Source organism: Tinamus guttatus, unplaced genomic scaffold (assembly GCF_059628265.1).
Source record: "Tinamus guttatus ecotype Peru unplaced genomic scaffold, ASM5962826v1 Tinamus_guttatus_pri_ptg000399l, whole genome shotgun sequence".
NCBI classification, from domain to species: domain Eukaryota; kingdom Metazoa; phylum Chordata; class Aves; order Tinamiformes; family Tinamidae; genus Tinamus; species Tinamus guttatus.
This window is the reverse complement of record NW_028288933.1, coordinates 1,047,602-1,063,061: the sequence shown is the minus strand read 5'-3', so window position 1 is coordinate 1,063,061 and position 15,460 is coordinate 1,047,602. Positions and strand designations below refer to the sequence as shown.

The 15,460-nt window shown below is 54.1% G+C and overlaps 2 protein-coding genes across 3 annotated transcripts; both read right to left on the bottom strand.

The window, feature by feature from the left end:
• Positions 1 to 8,616: 8,616 nt before the first annotated feature.
• Positions 8,617 to 9,735, bottom strand: MYF5 (myogenic factor 5). The gene is made up of 3 exons (XM_088531196.1): positions 9,256 to 9,735; positions 8,926 to 9,004; positions 8,617 to 8,834 (listed from the first exon to the last, which is right to left on the bottom strand). The coding sequence occupies exons 1-3, from the start codon at positions 9,733 to 9,735 to the stop codon at positions 8,617 to 8,619; spliced, it is 777 nt and encodes a 258-aa protein (XP_088387322.1).
• A 4,144-nt stretch (positions 9,736 to 13,879) lies between these two features.
• On the bottom strand, positions 13,880 to 15,204 carry MYF6 (myogenic factor 6). Of its 2 annotated transcripts, none has more exons than XM_088531195.1 (3): positions 14,686 to 15,204; positions 14,317 to 14,407; positions 13,880 to 14,001 (listed from the first exon to the last, which is right to left on the bottom strand). In XM_088531195.1, the coding sequence occupies exons 1-3, from the start codon at positions 15,202 to 15,204 to the stop codon at positions 13,880 to 13,882; spliced, it is 732 nt and encodes a 243-aa protein (XP_088387321.1). The 2 variants fall into 2 exon arrangements, with proteins under 2 accessions (XP_088387321.1, XP_088387320.1); XM_088531194.1 differs by having other exon boundaries at positions 13,880 to 13,998.
• Between the last annotated feature and the right edge of the window lie 256 nt (positions 15,205 to 15,460).

Below are 15,460 nucleotides of genomic sequence, written 5' to 3'. Positions count from 1 at the left end.
CTGCATCCTGAGACCCTCCTCTGCTCATGAACCTACCAGCACCTGACAGAGGAAACACTCCAGGGCCGAACTCCATACAGAAAAGTGTTCACCTTATTTAGACAGAAGACACTGATTTTGCCACTATCCACAGGAGAGGACACACAGTATCCTGAACGGTTCTGCAGGAAATTTACTGAGGTAAAACTAGATTTAGTAGCAAATTAGCACAGAATAATTCTTTATGCAGAGATTTAAAGCTAATCTAAAAAATAAAATTAGGTTGATCTGACCAAATTGCACTTAGGCAATGATCACATACCTAACAACACTCTTCAGTACTCTTAAGGCACAATTATTTGTTGAGCACTAAAGACACAGTCATGGACCAAACTTTCAAGGCACCGTATGTTGCACAAAACTAAAAGAAATGATGGTTTTCTATAGCCCAAGATACACAACGATGCACTCAGGTCTCTAAGGCCTTTGGCTTCATTGGAGAGTACACACCATCATAAGACGACCATGCATAGAGATACTGAAACTGAAGCCTTATAGAGAGATCTTTTCAAAAATGATCAGGTGAGCTGAGCATTTCCGCCATGGGCAACTGCTCTGCATGTTACAGAGACCCTCATTAGCCACCCTGGCACCAAACTGGCAATCATAAAGGAGTCAGGACTAGGTGTTTCATGGCAATCTGGGGAACAAAGTCAGGCTGCAGATGACACACACCATGGTGGAGGTGTCCCAAGGTCCATAATGTGCTCCAGCATGGAGGGGTGGGAAAGCTGACCCACCCCACCTCCTGCATCGTGAGTGCTTTAAGTGAGAAGCTATTTAAGAAAAGGGGAGACACTTCGCCCCATTTTCTTACTTTTTAAATCTTTTTTTTTTTTCCTGCTTAGGCTATGAAATGAAGGCCTCAGGCATACAAAAGAAGGGAAAATCCTGACTGGGGGATGATGCATGGCAACTAAAATTAAAGCATTTAAACAAAACATGTCCTTCATCATGTCCTCCTTGTTATTCAGGAAACCTCCTGACATCTCAAGCAGGGACCCAGGTGCCTCGTGGGGTGCTGGGGGTTTCCTTTCCTTACAATGTCCTATAATGTCAGGCAATGTGACACTTTGCAGATTCCCTTTGTGGATCTGGAGTAACTTTTTTCAAGCCTTTTTAAAGACACAGTCCCACTGGAGGATTTCGGCCTTCACTTGCCACAGGATTTGAAAAGTGCCTGCTATCAATTTCCTTGTTTTCAATAGCCTAGTTGGCTAATAAATACATAAATAAATAAAGAACAAAAACAAAAAGAGAAATATTTAAAGTACTGCAGTGCAGAGTTTTATATAAATGGGATTTTTTTAATTCCTCCATTCTTTAGCAAATCCACTCCTCAAATTTCAGAACTTTAAAAAAATATATAGATCTCATCCGGCGCTTCATAGTTTTGTTGTTCAGACTAGACTGATTTTTGCCATCATTAGAACTATCACTAAACTAGATTTATAGTTTCCAGAAGCTCCCCAGTGACAGCTGAGCTGCACAGTGAAGCTTTAACCAATGTTAGCGACAAAATAAATTGCTTTTCCACAGCACACACATAGCTTCATAAAAAACGATAATCCCGCTGGAAACGGGTACTTGGGCTTTGAATCCACACACCCAAAAGGACCTCAGCTCCAACAGCCACCTCTGGTGGCCTGAAGCCTCATGCTCCAAAGCACAGGGCATCGCACGGAGGTGGCTTCATCTGCTAAGAACAAAGGCAGCTGCTCAGAGCGGACCTGGTGCCCAGGTGCTGCTGAATCACTTCTGATTTATAAGCACTGGTGCATTGTACTCGGTGCTAGATCTGTGACATGCTTATGAGCTCCCATTTTCAGGCCACAGCTATCTGAACCCGTCTGGCTGGTATGTGAGTCCTCTTTGGCTGGGATGCATGGCACATGCTTTCAGTATGGATTTGATATTTTTTCCCCACTCTCCTACCAATTGTTTCATTTAATTCAATTGCAGCTGGAGAACTAGAGTGTCAAAATAAATCCAGCATCTCTCCTCCCAGCTTCCACCTGGAAATAGGAGCCCAGACCTGCAGCCCTGCCAAGCGGGACAGCCCTGGCATCTGCTCAGGACCTGGCTCAGCTCTGGTGAGAGGCACCGGAGCTGCCTCAAGTCAACAGCGCAGGCAGTTCCCACAACACCCACGCTCCCAGATGGGTCATAAAGTGCTTTTCTTTTTTTCTAAAAGAAACAAGGAGCCTCAAAGCATCCACACAACACAAAAGCTTTACCGGGCTCATTTCTTTCTTAAGAAGAGTGATGAAGCAGCCCCTGTGCAGGTCCCTGTCATCATGAAGAGCCTCTATAAGCATCTCCCTTATTTTTAAGTCTTGCGCTTGCTAAAAGTCACGTGTGTGAAGCTATGACAGTGCCTAGCTATTTCCACTGGTTCAGAAGGACATAGGAAAATAGCTTGTTTACATCTTCCTCTTAGGTCTGATACACAAAGATTCCTTTTGAATGATTTTCTAATTTTTTTTTTAAGAAAAAAAAAAGTATGAATGGATTTATCAGATGTCAGTAAATTTTCCTCTCTGACTATGCACCTTTTTTCTTAACTCTCCAAATGAATGACCTTTTCCAGGCTACAGAACAAGAGACTATCAATAATTCCTTGCCCTTCCCTCTATCCTGGTATTCGGTAGGAGCAGGTTATTGTCAAGACATCTGAAAAATCAGTGCAGCTATAGGTGAGCTTAATTTCAAGCTCCTGCTTCTGGAAATCACGGCCAAAGAAAACAGAAAACGTGATTTGCTTGGTATTCCACTGCGTGTGAACGGACTGGGATCCCTGGCCCTCCAGCAAGCTGCAAGCTGTGTGAACCGCCGTATCCATTATAATTGCAATAAAAAGCAATTTTCCACAGCACTTTTCATAAAAAAAAAATATCCTTTCGTGGCGCAGCAAACCTCTCAGGATTTCTGAGCCATGAAGCTACGGCTGCAGGAGCAGCAATGTAAAGCTGTTCTGGAGGGCACTCTATAACCGCAGGATTTGGGCAGCGCTTTGAGCACGGTCTAAGCCGTGACAGTCGCTGGACTAACCCTGACTTCTCCTTGAGTGCTTGAGCTCGGCCCCTGCCCTTGTTTACCCTCAGCAGTGGCAGCCCCCTCCTCTCCAAAGGGCCAGTTTCAGATACCAGAGGATTTGGAGAGGAGGATCTGGATATTTTAACGTTGTTCAGGCTTCACTCATCATGAATATCACTTTACAGCTTGGCACATAAACAGACCATTTCTGAGGCATGAGAAAATGAATATATTGTAATTGTATTCTAGGCCTTCTGGCCCAAATCTGTTCCTGGTGAGACTCCAGGGGTTTCACTGGGGTTGCATTAGGAATAAACTTAGCTGCCTAGCTGTACTTTATAGATACCATTTCTGATTAAAAGAGAGTTTGCATGAAGATAAAGATTTTTTTTCCACACATTTTGGCATTCAAAACTTTCTCATGTAACCAAGGTCTTTTTGCTTAGAAACAGTAAAAATTGTCTATAGATAAAAGAAGAAAAGGAGAACAAAAGCAGTACTGAACATAGGGCTAATGATTGTGTAAACAGAAATGTAAGGAAGCATGGTATTGCTGAAATGAGGTATTAAAGCAAGACCATACACCAAAGCACAGAAACTTGTTCTCATAGTCCTCATCTTCCATAGTAAATGGCATGTGTGCAATTTAGCCATGAAACGCTGGCACTGCAAACTGCAGAATAAACATTTGCAACCTGAGTATGGATTTTAAATAAGAGAGAGTACACAGATTTTTTTCTTCCCCTATGATTTTTTTCCACCTCTTAACATTCTGGTCTTTCTGTTCCACCACGAAGCCGTTTCACAGGTTAAAGGAGGAAAGGTTGGGTCTCCCTTCGAACGGAGCAGCTTTCAGAACAGCAGCTCCCTCAGCGAGGCACTCGGCTGGCGCAGGCCCCGGCTGGAAGGAGGGAGCAGGATTGGGGTCCAGAGGGGATGAGGGGGCAAAGCCGGGGCTGGGAATTCTCTGGTGGAGAGAGGAAGCAGCCGAGCAAGTGAGGAAAGGAAAGGAAGGGTGGGCGGCTGGGGGAGATTCGTGGGGCGCAAGGGGGAACACGGGTTGTGGGAGGGAGAGGCCATCGAGAGACCCCGCGGAGCAGTTTTCGGAGCACTTCCATAACCGAGGTTTCGCTGCCCTACTTATTAGGAAGTTTAGACATAACGAGTTTCACATTTCAAAGGTCGGTCACTTTTGTATCTCACCCCGGCGATAAATGTGAGAAATCTGTACGCTGTGAAAAATGTGCGTTTCAGGCACTGGCAGGACACAGCTGTCTGCCCTTGTTTACGTGGTTGCTCCTCTTCTCCATGCTCGGCACGGGGGATTTTGGAGCTATTACCCTTCCTCCCGCTTGCCCAGAGTCACAATTCCTTTATTCCCGACTGCCCTGAGCAACCCCCCACACAGTCTAGGACATGGACCTGCCCAGCGCCCATCACCCGCCCTCCTGGCTGCTGCAGGAGCCTCCCTCCTGCCACAGCTTCCAAAGGGAGCTCCCAATTTACCACACAGCTTTGAGGAAGCGCAGGGTTCAGAGGGCTAGAGAGCACAGCCAAGGGAGGAGGGAGCCTGGCGATCTGTTCCTGTTGACAAGTGGCTATTACCCCAAAATATCCAAGGAGAGGGTCAGGTGACTGAGGACTAGAGCAAAGAGCCGCCTTCGCCAACAAATGCCGCACTCGGCTCCAGCCCCTCTCCAGGCTCCTCTCAGAGCCACTTTCCGAAGTCACTGAGACGACTCACTTCTAAGGAAGGCTTTTGGCCTTCATCTCTGATGTCTATCAAGGTAGTTGCCTCAAGCCAACAGGCGAGTCATAAATTTGGAGGAGGAGTTTCTCTTCACCAATTATTTCATGAATTAGTGTGCAAGCAAACAATGAAAAGCAAGGGACTTGACTCAATCCATGCTTTGGCTCTTCAGGATAAATAATGTCCATTTTGCCTTGGCTTTCATGCTGCAGCCAGGCTTTGCTGGGGTCCCCCCGGGGTGCCTGACACCCACTGCAGTCAGTAGGGGTTGGGCGCTTAGACACAAAAATCAGAGGCAGAGCTTCAAGGGCTCCTTTGTAGGACTTGAATTTTCTCTTAGCTTAAATTCCTTAGGAATGTTTAGATCAGAAAACCAAAGCAGTTTGGGAGCATATATTAACAGAAAATAAAAAGGCTGGAGAAACAGAAAGTGAAAGCATCCATCGAGGGAGACTTGCAGGAGCTGTTCTTTTGCAGTCTCTTGATGGGATCCATCATCTCCTGTTCCTGCGCCAACCCTGAAGGCCTCTCAGTGAGCACCAAACTCAGGAGCACTCGCTTTAAGGCAGCCACTGAGCCACCCTCCTGCTCTGTCGGCAGCCTGGCTGCCCCCATCTGTCATGCTGAGCATCTCTATCTTCGTGCACAGCCACATGGTGCCCTTGTAGGTCAGTGCAGAAGGCTGGACTTGATGATCTACACGTGGACTCCATGATCTTGAACATATTTTCCAACCATAATGATTCTATGATTCTAAGGGAGCCCCAGGCCACAGCTGGTGGTGGGGGAGCACGGGTTGGGCAGAGAGGAGTGCACAGGAGACCACGGGAGTGTTTTTATTTACGTTTCCCTCAGGCTACCGACCCTGAGCTGCATGCTGTGCTCCTCTCCCCATTCAGTCCAAGGGATGCATCCATCCATGGGCTTCAGGGGGAGGATTCCCCGCCTGAAGCCCATGGATGGATGCATCCCTTGGACTGAATGGGGAGAGGAGCACAGCATGCAGCTCAGGGTCGGTAGCCTGAGGGAAAACGTAAATAAAAAACACTCCGTGGTCTCCTGTGCACTCCTCTCTGCCAACCGTGCTCCCCACACCAGCTGTGGCCAGCTGTGAGGCTGCCACCCCAGCGGGGCTGCCCAGGGCGGCAGCGGGGCCGCGCTGCTGGACCCCACAGACCACCCAGGGGAGCAAGGTGAGGCCAGGGAAGAGCCCGTGAGGGCAGGAGAGCGGGAAGGCGTGAGCTGCCTGCGGCCACCAGGTCTGAGCTGCCTGCGGCCACCAGGTCTACCTGTGTCCCAGGAACACCCTGAATTACCCCAAAACACAGCCAGAAAGCTGAGCAGTACCTAGGCACATTTTTTGCAAACAGTAGAAATGACTATTCCTGATGGAAGAGGAAGACTAATCTATTGTCTACATGGATAATACATGGTAGGGCTTTATTTTTTTTTTCTTTTTTCCATAAAGAAAGGGGAGGAAGGAAATATCAGCCCTTCAAGACAGGCTTTCCTTGGACTAAGCCTAAAAATCAGCTTTGCATGTTTTCTAACAATAGCAACACAGCTCCAGAAAGTATTAAATCTCTTTCTTCCTTGAGACAATATTTTCCTGACATTATATTTAAGAGGTTTTTGCTAGGTTCCTTTGTTAGTTTTGTGGCCACCTGTGGACCTTTTGATGCAAGATTGAATAATTTATTTCACGGCAGATTTCTTGGTTTCTTAATGAAAGATAAAAGAGGCTCTCCACAGAATATGAAGTGCAGCTGCTTGCTTCATTCAGAGTATAAGCTAAGAAAGTACATTTTTCAGAAGTAAAATTGAATTTTGTTTTTAAGATTGCATGGAATTATGCCCTTCCCTACAGTGAATGAGTGATAGGAAACTTCAGGCCAGGGGAGGGTGGTCTGTGTCATGTTGATCTGACACTGTGAGACACCACTTCACACACCCACTGATGTGCAAGATCCCTGCATGCCATTAATACTAAGACAGGTATTAGGCATTTCAGGAGAGACGGAGCTCGGTTTTCTAGACCGTTGTCCTCTTGCACATTGGTGGAGCATCGCCCTCTTTAAATGAATGTGATTTACCCAGACGCTAAAGCCTCGTTTTGGGTCCCACTGATTCTTTCTGAACAGGCAATATTTGACCACAACAGCCTATCTCTCACAATAGCCCTAATTTTATCCTTGGTTCTTCCTAATCCACAGGCTAAAGGGTGTTTGTGTGTGTCCATAAGGAGTCTTCCACTTCTTCATCATTCCAGATATCCACGGTTTGCAGCACATTTTCATTTGTGGGAGCTTTCCTTACAGACATCCTACAATTAAGAGCTGGTTGTCCTGTAAGACAACAGCCGGTTGGTAAAAGCACAACCCTCAGGTGGCAACCTGGCCCCGCGTGGCTGAGGTGGCTACAGGCAGACATCCCACACACGTGACGCTTCCACTCGCTCCTCGCTCTCGGGAAGGTGCTTCTCCAAACTATTGACCTTTTTGCAACTCCTAAAACGTCTGCAAGCCCCGGAGAGGTGTCCGTTACCAGCATGTGACTCACCGGCATTGCTCTGCGTGCTTCGCAGGCGGTCGCTTGCCAAGGCCAGCGCTGCACACACTGAAATGCAGCAGGATCTCCGGCTTGGCTCGTCTGGAACCATCACCTGAAGTGGTCTGTGCTGCACGAGGGGCTGCATGTGAGCAGCATGCTCAGGAGCCAGCTCTGCGAGGGGTGACCCCCGCAGCGACGCAGCCGTGCGTGACACAGTGAATTACCCCCAGGGGAAACGCCACTTCCAGGCCTCTCGCAGCCAACACCACAAACACAAATGGCAAATTCACCGTTCTCTCCATGCTAGCGAAGTGCAGGTCCCTTCCCACCCAGAGTACTTGGCACGGGAGATGTTCCCGAATGCCCCCAAGGAATCATCTTGCCCTCCCAGCTCTTTGATGGGGGCTAGAAAAGTTTTGGACGACAACTGGAGAAGTACAAAGGGCTGGAAACGTTTCATGGTAGAAAGAGCTAGATGTAGTGCCTGATTTGTTACCTCTGAAACTCATGAAGGCTCCACCTGGCTATTTCTGGACCCATGTGACCACAAATATTAAGGGATGAGTCATGAATTTTCATGCTGGGCAGCGGGGACCAAAGGCATCAGGAGCACATTCCTCGATATTGCTTTCTGAATATTGTGAAATGCACCTCACACATTGCGTGACAGGGGTTTGCGGTGGGTTCTTACCAGCTCTGCTAAATTTGTCTCCAAGAGAGCAGAATTCCCCTGTGGAGCGACAGCGCGAGGCCCTACAATGTCACAGAGTCACCACGTGATTTTAGGGCCAAATCTCCACGTGCCTGCTCAGTCCTCGTGCGAGCCCACTGAGCACAACAAGGGCTTTGCCAGGAAATAAAGAAAGAAAGAAAGAAAAGACAAAGGTGTTGAAACATCATTTTACTCCTCCAGGTATCAGAGGAAACTGCCCATAGCCTCAAAGGCAGGGAGGGAGGGTTGGACCCTGCCAATTCTTACTCCTCCGAGCGCAGCCCCCGCTAAGACTCGCTGGCGGTGGGAGAGACGGGCCCCGCAGCCTTCACCTCGCTGCATCACCCGGTGACAGGGCCTTGGGAGCGAGACACGAGGCCGGGCCCGGCGTTAAAGAACCACCCGGCCAGGCTGCTCTGTTGCAAGAGGTTTTATTGGCGACGGGGACCCCGACGGGGCGGCCCCGGGAAGCGCTTGCAGGGAAACCAGGGCCGGGGGGCGGGCAGGGGTCGCCGCCCCCCCGGGCCCCTCATAGCGCCTGGTAGGTCCGTGGGGGCGGCGGCGTCGCGGGCGTCCCCGGCCCCGAGTCGAGGCCGTCGCCGGGCGCGGGGGAGGCGGCGCCGCCGAGGGGCAGCGGCGGCGGCTGCTGCTGCTGGTGCTGGTGCTGCGGGGCCGGGGAGAGGCGGTCCACGATGCTGGAGAGGCAGTCGAGGCTGGACAGGGCGCCGCTCGGCTCCACCGCGTAGCCTGCGCGCGGGGCGGGGGGCGCGTTATAGCGGGGTGGGTTTGGGTTTTCTTGGGGACGGGATTGGTGAGGGGAAGGGGTGTCCGGTCTTACCGTGGGCCACCTCGGAGCAATAGAGCGCGTCGAAGCTGCCGCCTCTCGCGGACCAGCCGGGGCTGCTGCCGCATTCAGCCTGCAACAGAGCGAGCGGGCACCGCCGCGGCGCCGCGGTGAGGGGCGCCCCTCGCAGCCCAGGCAGTCCCGGAGCGGAGCGAACCGGGGGCCCGGGCACTGGCTCCTCTGCGCCCTCCGCCTCCCACCCGCTGCCCCCGGCACTGAGCTGCGGGAGGAAGAGGAGCCCCCGGGGCGCTGCCCCCCAGCACGGGCTGCATCCGAGCGGGGTCACTTTCCTGCCCGCATCCCCGCACCGCGGGCGCCTCTCACCATGTCCGAGCAGCTGGAGGTGGGGCTGGCGGGCTCGGAGCAGCTCTGCCCCGGCAGGTGGTAGTAGTTCTCAACCTGTTGGCGCAGGAGCTCCTGGAGGCTCTCGATGTACCTGATGGCGTTCCGCAGGATCTCCACCTTGGGCAGCCTCTGGCTGGGGTTGGCCGTGGTGCAGCGCTTGAGCGTCTCGAACGCCTGGTTGACCTTCTTGAGGCGCCTCCGCTCCCTCATGGTGGCCGCCCTGCGCCGGTCCGTGCTGGAGGGCCTCCTCTTGCAGGCCTTGCAGGCCCACAGGAGGCAGCGCCCGGCCTGGCGGTGGCCGCGGGGCGCCCGCACGTGCTCCTCTTCCTCCTCGCCCTCGCGGGCGCCGGCGGCCCGCGCCCCCACGTCCTCGGCGAAGTCGCCCTCCGGGGACGAGAGGCAGGAGCTGTCGTAGAAGAGCTCGCCCGGGGAGAAGTGGCAGCTCTCCATGACCTCCATGGCGCGGCGGGCAGAGCGGGGAGCGTGGGGAAGGGGCAGGCAGGGGCGGCCGTCGGGGCGACTTCCCCGGGAATCGGCGGAGTGGCCCTGCGCCTGGAGCGGGGCCCTTATATATCCGTGTTAAGGGAGGCCGGTCTCGCCATTAGCGTATCCCACCGCATCCCCCGCGGGGAGGGGGGTGCCTGGGCAGGCCCCCTGCGGGCCCCCCGGCCACAATTTGCTCCCGGGCGCTGCTCTCGGGGCCAGCCCTGCGGCCGGGCTGCTTGCGACGGGCCCGGGGCTTGAGCGGAGCCGCCTCGGGCAGGAGACGGAGAAGGTGGTGGCGGGGGCAGTTGCCCTGGTGGGGTTGGCATCGTGTCGCCTGCCGCAGTGAGGGCTCTGCTAGGGCCCCAGTAATCCGTCCTTTGCGTTTTATCCTACGGGGTGTTTTGTCCTGCACTCCCAGTTTTGCTGTCACACGTTTAGGCTGGAGGACAGAAACGGGTGTCGCAGAGGGTGGCAGGGGAAGAGGGGGAGGGGAGCGGGGCAGCCGTTCAAATTTTAGCGCTCTCGGACTGGGCCGCACGAAAAGGTACTAAAAAAAAAAAAAAAAAAAAAAAAAAGTGCGTGTTTGGTGCCGGGCAAACCCCCTTCGCGCCCCTGCCCCTCCCGTGGGACTCGCTGCCGCTCGGGAGGCACCGGAGTCGCGCAGCGGGCCGGGCTGCCCGATTTTCTGCTCGCACCGTTACAGATGCGTCCCAGCTGCCGGCGCAGCACAGCCCTCCTGGAAGTGTAAAATTTCTAACCCCGCAGTCCCTAAGTAACTTTACACAAGCGCCAGGGACAAAAGCTCCGCGGCAGCAGCGCGGCGGAGCCGTGCAGGGGTCATTAGCGGTAATGAAGCCATTTAACAGGCATTTGGTAGCGCGCGGGAAGCCTTCGGTTTCACCCAGGTGGCTTTTGTAGCCGAGGGAAACATGACGAGGGGGCAAAGGCGACTTCTCCGTACCTGCGAATAAAATCATGTTGCTGAGTTAAAGCGAACGGAGAGTAGCGACCTGGGCCCGGGAAATAAATTACAGAAAGGCGGCGAAGGCGCAAAAACCCAGCTTGGAAGGTGCTGGTCTTGAGGAGCAGGTTGGTGTTTCAGCCGGGCCGCAGGACGGGGAAGTTTCCCCTCGATTTCCCTGCGTGGGCCAAGGGGGCGGCAGGCGCTCGGCCTCCTGCCCCGGTTGCGCCTCTGCGCCACCTAAAACGGCCCCGCTCTCGGCTCTGAGGCTTCTCCCGCACGCAAAACGCGTCTTTCTACGAGCGCCGCTGCCCCCGCTCCGCTCCTCTTGCGTCCGGAGCCTTAACTCCTCATCCCGAGGGGATGGAGGTGCTGAGAAACGTTATCCACCCCTCCCACCCCCCAAATAAAAATCTATTTGAGGACCTAAGAAAATGTATTTCTCTTTCTCTTGGCTATTTGGGGGAGGGAGGGGGAAGGAAGGATGGAAACAGCCTGTCACTCAGAGCGGGAAACCCGCTGTAATTAGTGTCGCCTCCGGGCCGGCTCCGCTGCTAGAGCGGCCTCGCAGCGCGAGGGGTCCCCCCCCGCTCGCGGGGTCCCCAGGGGTCCAGGCCCCGCGCACCGCCCCGGGCGACGGGGAGCGGGACGGGAGCCGCGCAAACGGCGCGAACGCCCCGCCGGCGTTTGGCTCGCGGCGCGCTGGGAAGCGGGAGCACCTAAGCAAACACACGGGTACCTGCCGGGGGCTGCATCGCCCCGCCGGCCCGGCCTGCGGCTCCCGGGGGAGATCAAAGGGTCGCGGCTTGGGGGCGGGGGTTCTTTATTTTTATTCCTTTTTAGCAGCCTTGAGACTGGGAAAAAGCCGCTAGTTGCTGCAGCCGTAGGGGCGTCTTGGCCAGCACACGGTCCGGCTCTCCGAGCCCTTCCCGCCCCGCTTCTCCCGTGTCTGGAAACCATCTCCTTATTTATTTGTGTATTTACTTGTGCTTTCCAAGGAGAGGGGAAAGCCCTAGAAAAATCGTACGGGTTCTTGCACGCTGCAGCGACCCAAGCAGAGATCTTTTCCTTTCTTTTCTTTTCTTTTCTTTTCTTTTCTTTTCTTTTCTTTTCTTTTCTTTTCTTTTCTTTTCTTTTCTTTTCTTTTCTTTTCTTTCCTTTCCTTTCCTTTCCTTTTCTTTTCTTTTCTTTTCTTTTCTTTTCTTTTCTTTTCTTTTCTTTTCTTTTCTTTTCTTTTCTTTTCTTTTCTTTTCTTTTCTTTTCTTTTCCTTTCCTTTTCTTTTCTTTTCTTTTTTTTTATCCTTTCTGTGGAAATAGCTCCAGGGTTCCTCACCTGAAAATAAGCTGAGTCTGCTCCGGCTGCCCACCTCCCCCTGCGCTTTGCAGGCAGATTTAGATTTAGATTAGGCAAATGCAGACGCAAAATAGCTACAATTATTATTATTAATAATAAATAGCGACGGGCTTTCAAACCGCGGGGCCGCGCAGGTGCCTGGTGGCCGCGGCGAGCAGGTGGCTCCCGTCGGGTTCCACCTTCAATGCGCTGCGGAGAGAAGGGGCAGCGGGGAGGGATTCGGGTAAAGCTGGTAACTTTGCTCGTGGCCCCTCTGGAAAAATAAGTAAACAAATAAATAAGGGTTGATGAAACCACAACCCTCTTGTCCTTAGGCAGTTATTACCCTTTGATTCGGTGATTGCGGGCCCCTGTTTGCTTTGGCTTCGGGCTTAGGTAAAGATTATCGTTGTTAATATGAAAGGCAAACGCGCTAATGGCCAAGGCGGCGGGTCCGCCGGGGGGAGCCCGGCGCGGGGCTCCCGCTACTTGCCGCAGCCTCGGCGGGCCGCGCTCGCCGCCAGCACCGCTCGGGTTACTCGGCTGCCGGGGGCGATACTGGGGCCGCTCACGGAACGAACACGGGCCAAAGCCAGAGCCCCCGCGTGCGCGGCCGGGAGCTCCGCGGCCGCCGCGTCCTGGCGCTACGAGCCGAAGCGCCCGGGGCGCCCCGGGGAGTGACCTTGGAGGCCTCCGGCCCGCGGCGACCCCGCAGCGGGGCTATAAATTGCGCCGCATACGGAGCCCGCGCTCCAGGGCCCGGCGCCCAGCGGAGAAGGCGAGAGGCGCTGAGCGCACCACGGGGAAGGCGATAAATGAAAACCCGGAGGCCGAGACGCTCCTGGGGCTGCCTGAGCTTTCCCTGCGGCTTGCGCAGCTCCCACGGGCAAAGTGCGTACAAAGAATACAGAAAGCCGGGCATGAGTCGGGAGGGACAGGGACATTTTCGGGAGCGAGGATGGAGCCCGTCCGAGGCGCGGAGGCGCCTGTGCACCGAGCGCTGCACGGAAACGGCAGCCCCCAAACGCCCGCCCTGCTTCCACGGGCAGAAACAACAAAAACAAAACAAACCCCAAAGTAAACAAAGCCACCCCGGGGCAGGGCCAACAACGCCGCCCGAGCGCCCCTAGGCAAGGAGAAACGCTCCTAGTTTGTGGCTCGGCTGCGGTCCGAGTCTTCGCGGCTCCATCTCACAGATTTTGGCTTCCAGGATCGGGTTATGATTTAATTGCGAAGGGAGGAGGGGAGGAAGCGGGGAGAAACTCTGTAACATAAAGAACTTTATTTTACAATCCGAGAAATCCGTCTGTTCTTATATACAATATTACAGTCCACCATTTAAATATATATTTGTCATGTTTACAAAAAAAAAAAAAAGGAAGAAAAAAAAAGAGAAACGACAGTAGAGAAATTATTTACAGAAAAAAAAAGAGAAAGAGACGAGGCGGGAACTCTTTAAATATGACTAACACGAAATGCAACCAACAGCTTCACTCAGGCAGGAATGAACTTTTCGGTGAGCGCTGGACAAAGCGGATCACCGGTACACGAGTAAGTATTAAAAAAAAAAAAGTGGTCTATGCAAAGAAGTTTAAAGAAAACAAAACCCAGAGAAAAAAGAATAGGGAAATAGGGCAAAGTCTATATGGTTTGAGTCGGCGAGGGCCATTTTCGTTGGGGAAAGTGTGCTTTGACTCGACCTTAGCAAGGCCCCTGCCTGGGCTTTCCGCTATATTAATTTAATTCGTTATTTAGGCTGTGGAGGAGATGGGGGGAGGAGGGGGTTTCCATCTCCGTGAAATATACTACCAGAGCGGCTGGATTTATTTCTCCACCACCTCCTCCACGCTGGGTAGTTTGGGCTCATCCGAAGAGATACTGTCCACTATGGAAGAGAGACAGCGAAGGCTGCTGGAAGCCGACGACTCGACGATGGAGCCCCCTGCTTAAGTGGGAAATTAAAGAAAATAAAAATCAGAGACCAAACGGCTTCTCCTCGCCCGGAGCGCCACAGCGGGAGGGAGCGAGGCCGCCCGCCACCGTGAGGGGCTCCGGCCGCGGGGAGCAACGAAACGGCGCGCGGTCTCGGCGGCCGTTAGCGGGTTTGGGAGCCGTTAGCCGGCCAGCTCGGTGACCGTTAGCGGCCTCGGGAGCCGTTAGCCGGCCACCTCGGTGACCGTTAGCGGGCTCGGGGGGCCTTAGGGCTCTCGGGGTGCGCTCGCCGCGCCGCGCCTCCCACCCTCGCCGCGTGCGCCGTTACCTTCTTTGGGACTGACTCCCAGCCCTCGGGAATGATCGGGAACGGTCTGCCAGTCGGAGCTGCAGGTGCTCAGGAAGTCTGAGCTGGGGATCTGAAGCAAACACACGGCGGCGGGGTTGGGGTAGGAGTAGGGGTTGGGGTCGGGGGGAGGAGGGAGAAGGGGGCAGGGAGAGACACGGCGCGGGTTAGAGCAGTGGCCGGCGGCTCCCCGGGCCCGCTGGAGGTCCGAAGGGCTGCGCTTGCTTCGAGGAGCCCCCGCTCGGTGCCCGGCGGCCCGGGCCGGCGCCAGGCCGTGCTAAGGACTTGGGGAGAGGGTGAGGGGGCGGCTGGATGTCAGCGCGGCGGGAGGGAGCAGGCGGCAGCGCTTACATTTCCCTGCTTGGGGCTGAAGCTGAAGGGGTCGCCCCCGATCTCCTGCATGTTCTCCTGCTGATCCAGGCGGTGCAGGAGGTCCTGCAGCCGCTCGATGTAGCTGATGGCGCTCCGCAAGATCTCCACCTTGGGCAGCCTCTGGTTGGGATTCGCCACAGTCCGCCTTTTGAGAGCCTCGAAGGCTTCGTTGATCTTCTTCAGCCGCCGCCTCTCCCGCAGCGTGGCCGCTTTCCTCCTGTCCGTGGGGGCTGACTTTCTCTTGCAGGTTTTACAAGCCCAGATCAAACACTGGCCGGGGCAGTGAGGGGGCTGTAGTCCCGGCGGTGCCAGCACATGCTCCTCTCCGCTGCTGTCGCTGCCGGCCTCCGGTGGCATTTGGTCCTGACAGGGGGACAAGGTGCCATCGCTGCCCGGGTACAGAGGGGAGCCCTCTGCCATCTCCAGCTGCTGCAGGGCTCCATTCTCCCCGTCCAAGTAGAAGAAATAGGAGCCCGTTTCAAAAAGGTCCATCATCATGCTGTCCCCGCGGCCTCTCTGCCTGCCCGAGTTGGGTGGCAGGCTCAAAAACACCCCGAGGAACAACCCAGATGGAATTTAATTAGTGCGGTGACATAAGTCCCCCCCTGCTTTATATAGGAGCTGCTGAAACCCTATCCAACTTTTAGCTGTCGTGGTGCATCACCCTCCAAATCTGATTCCAGCCAGTCTCCTGGGCGCTGTCCTGAGAACATCTCCTGTTTAGAGAGAGAGGAGGGAGCAGGAGGGGAACAAA

Bases quoted from the DNA above. Each gene is read 5' to 3' on its own strand.
- MYF5 (XM_088531196.1), bottom strand. From the start codon at position 9,735: ATGGAGGTCATGGAGAGCTGCCACTTCTCCCCGGGCGAGCTCTTCTAC. The intron at 9,005-9,255 runs GTGAGAGGCGCC...GCTCTGTTGCAG, and splicing joins CCTCCAGCTGCTCGGACATG to GCTGAATGCGGCAGCAGCCC. The intron at 8,835-8,925 runs GTAAGACCGGAC...CCCCGCGCGCAG, and splicing joins TTGCTCCGAGGTGGCCCACG to GCTACGCGGTGGAGCCGAGC.
- MYF6 (XM_088531195.1), bottom strand. From the start codon at position 15,204: ATGATGATGGACCTTTTTGAAACGGGCTCCTATTTCTTCTACTTGGAC. The intron at 14,408-14,685 runs GTAAGCGCTGCC...TGTTTGCTTCAG, and splicing joins TCAGCCCCAAGCAGGGAAAT to ATCCCCAGCTCAGACTTCCT. The intron at 14,002-14,316 runs GTAACGGCGCAC...TTCCCACTTAAG, and splicing joins GGGAGTCAGTCCCAAAGAAG to CAGGGGGCTCCATCGTCGAG.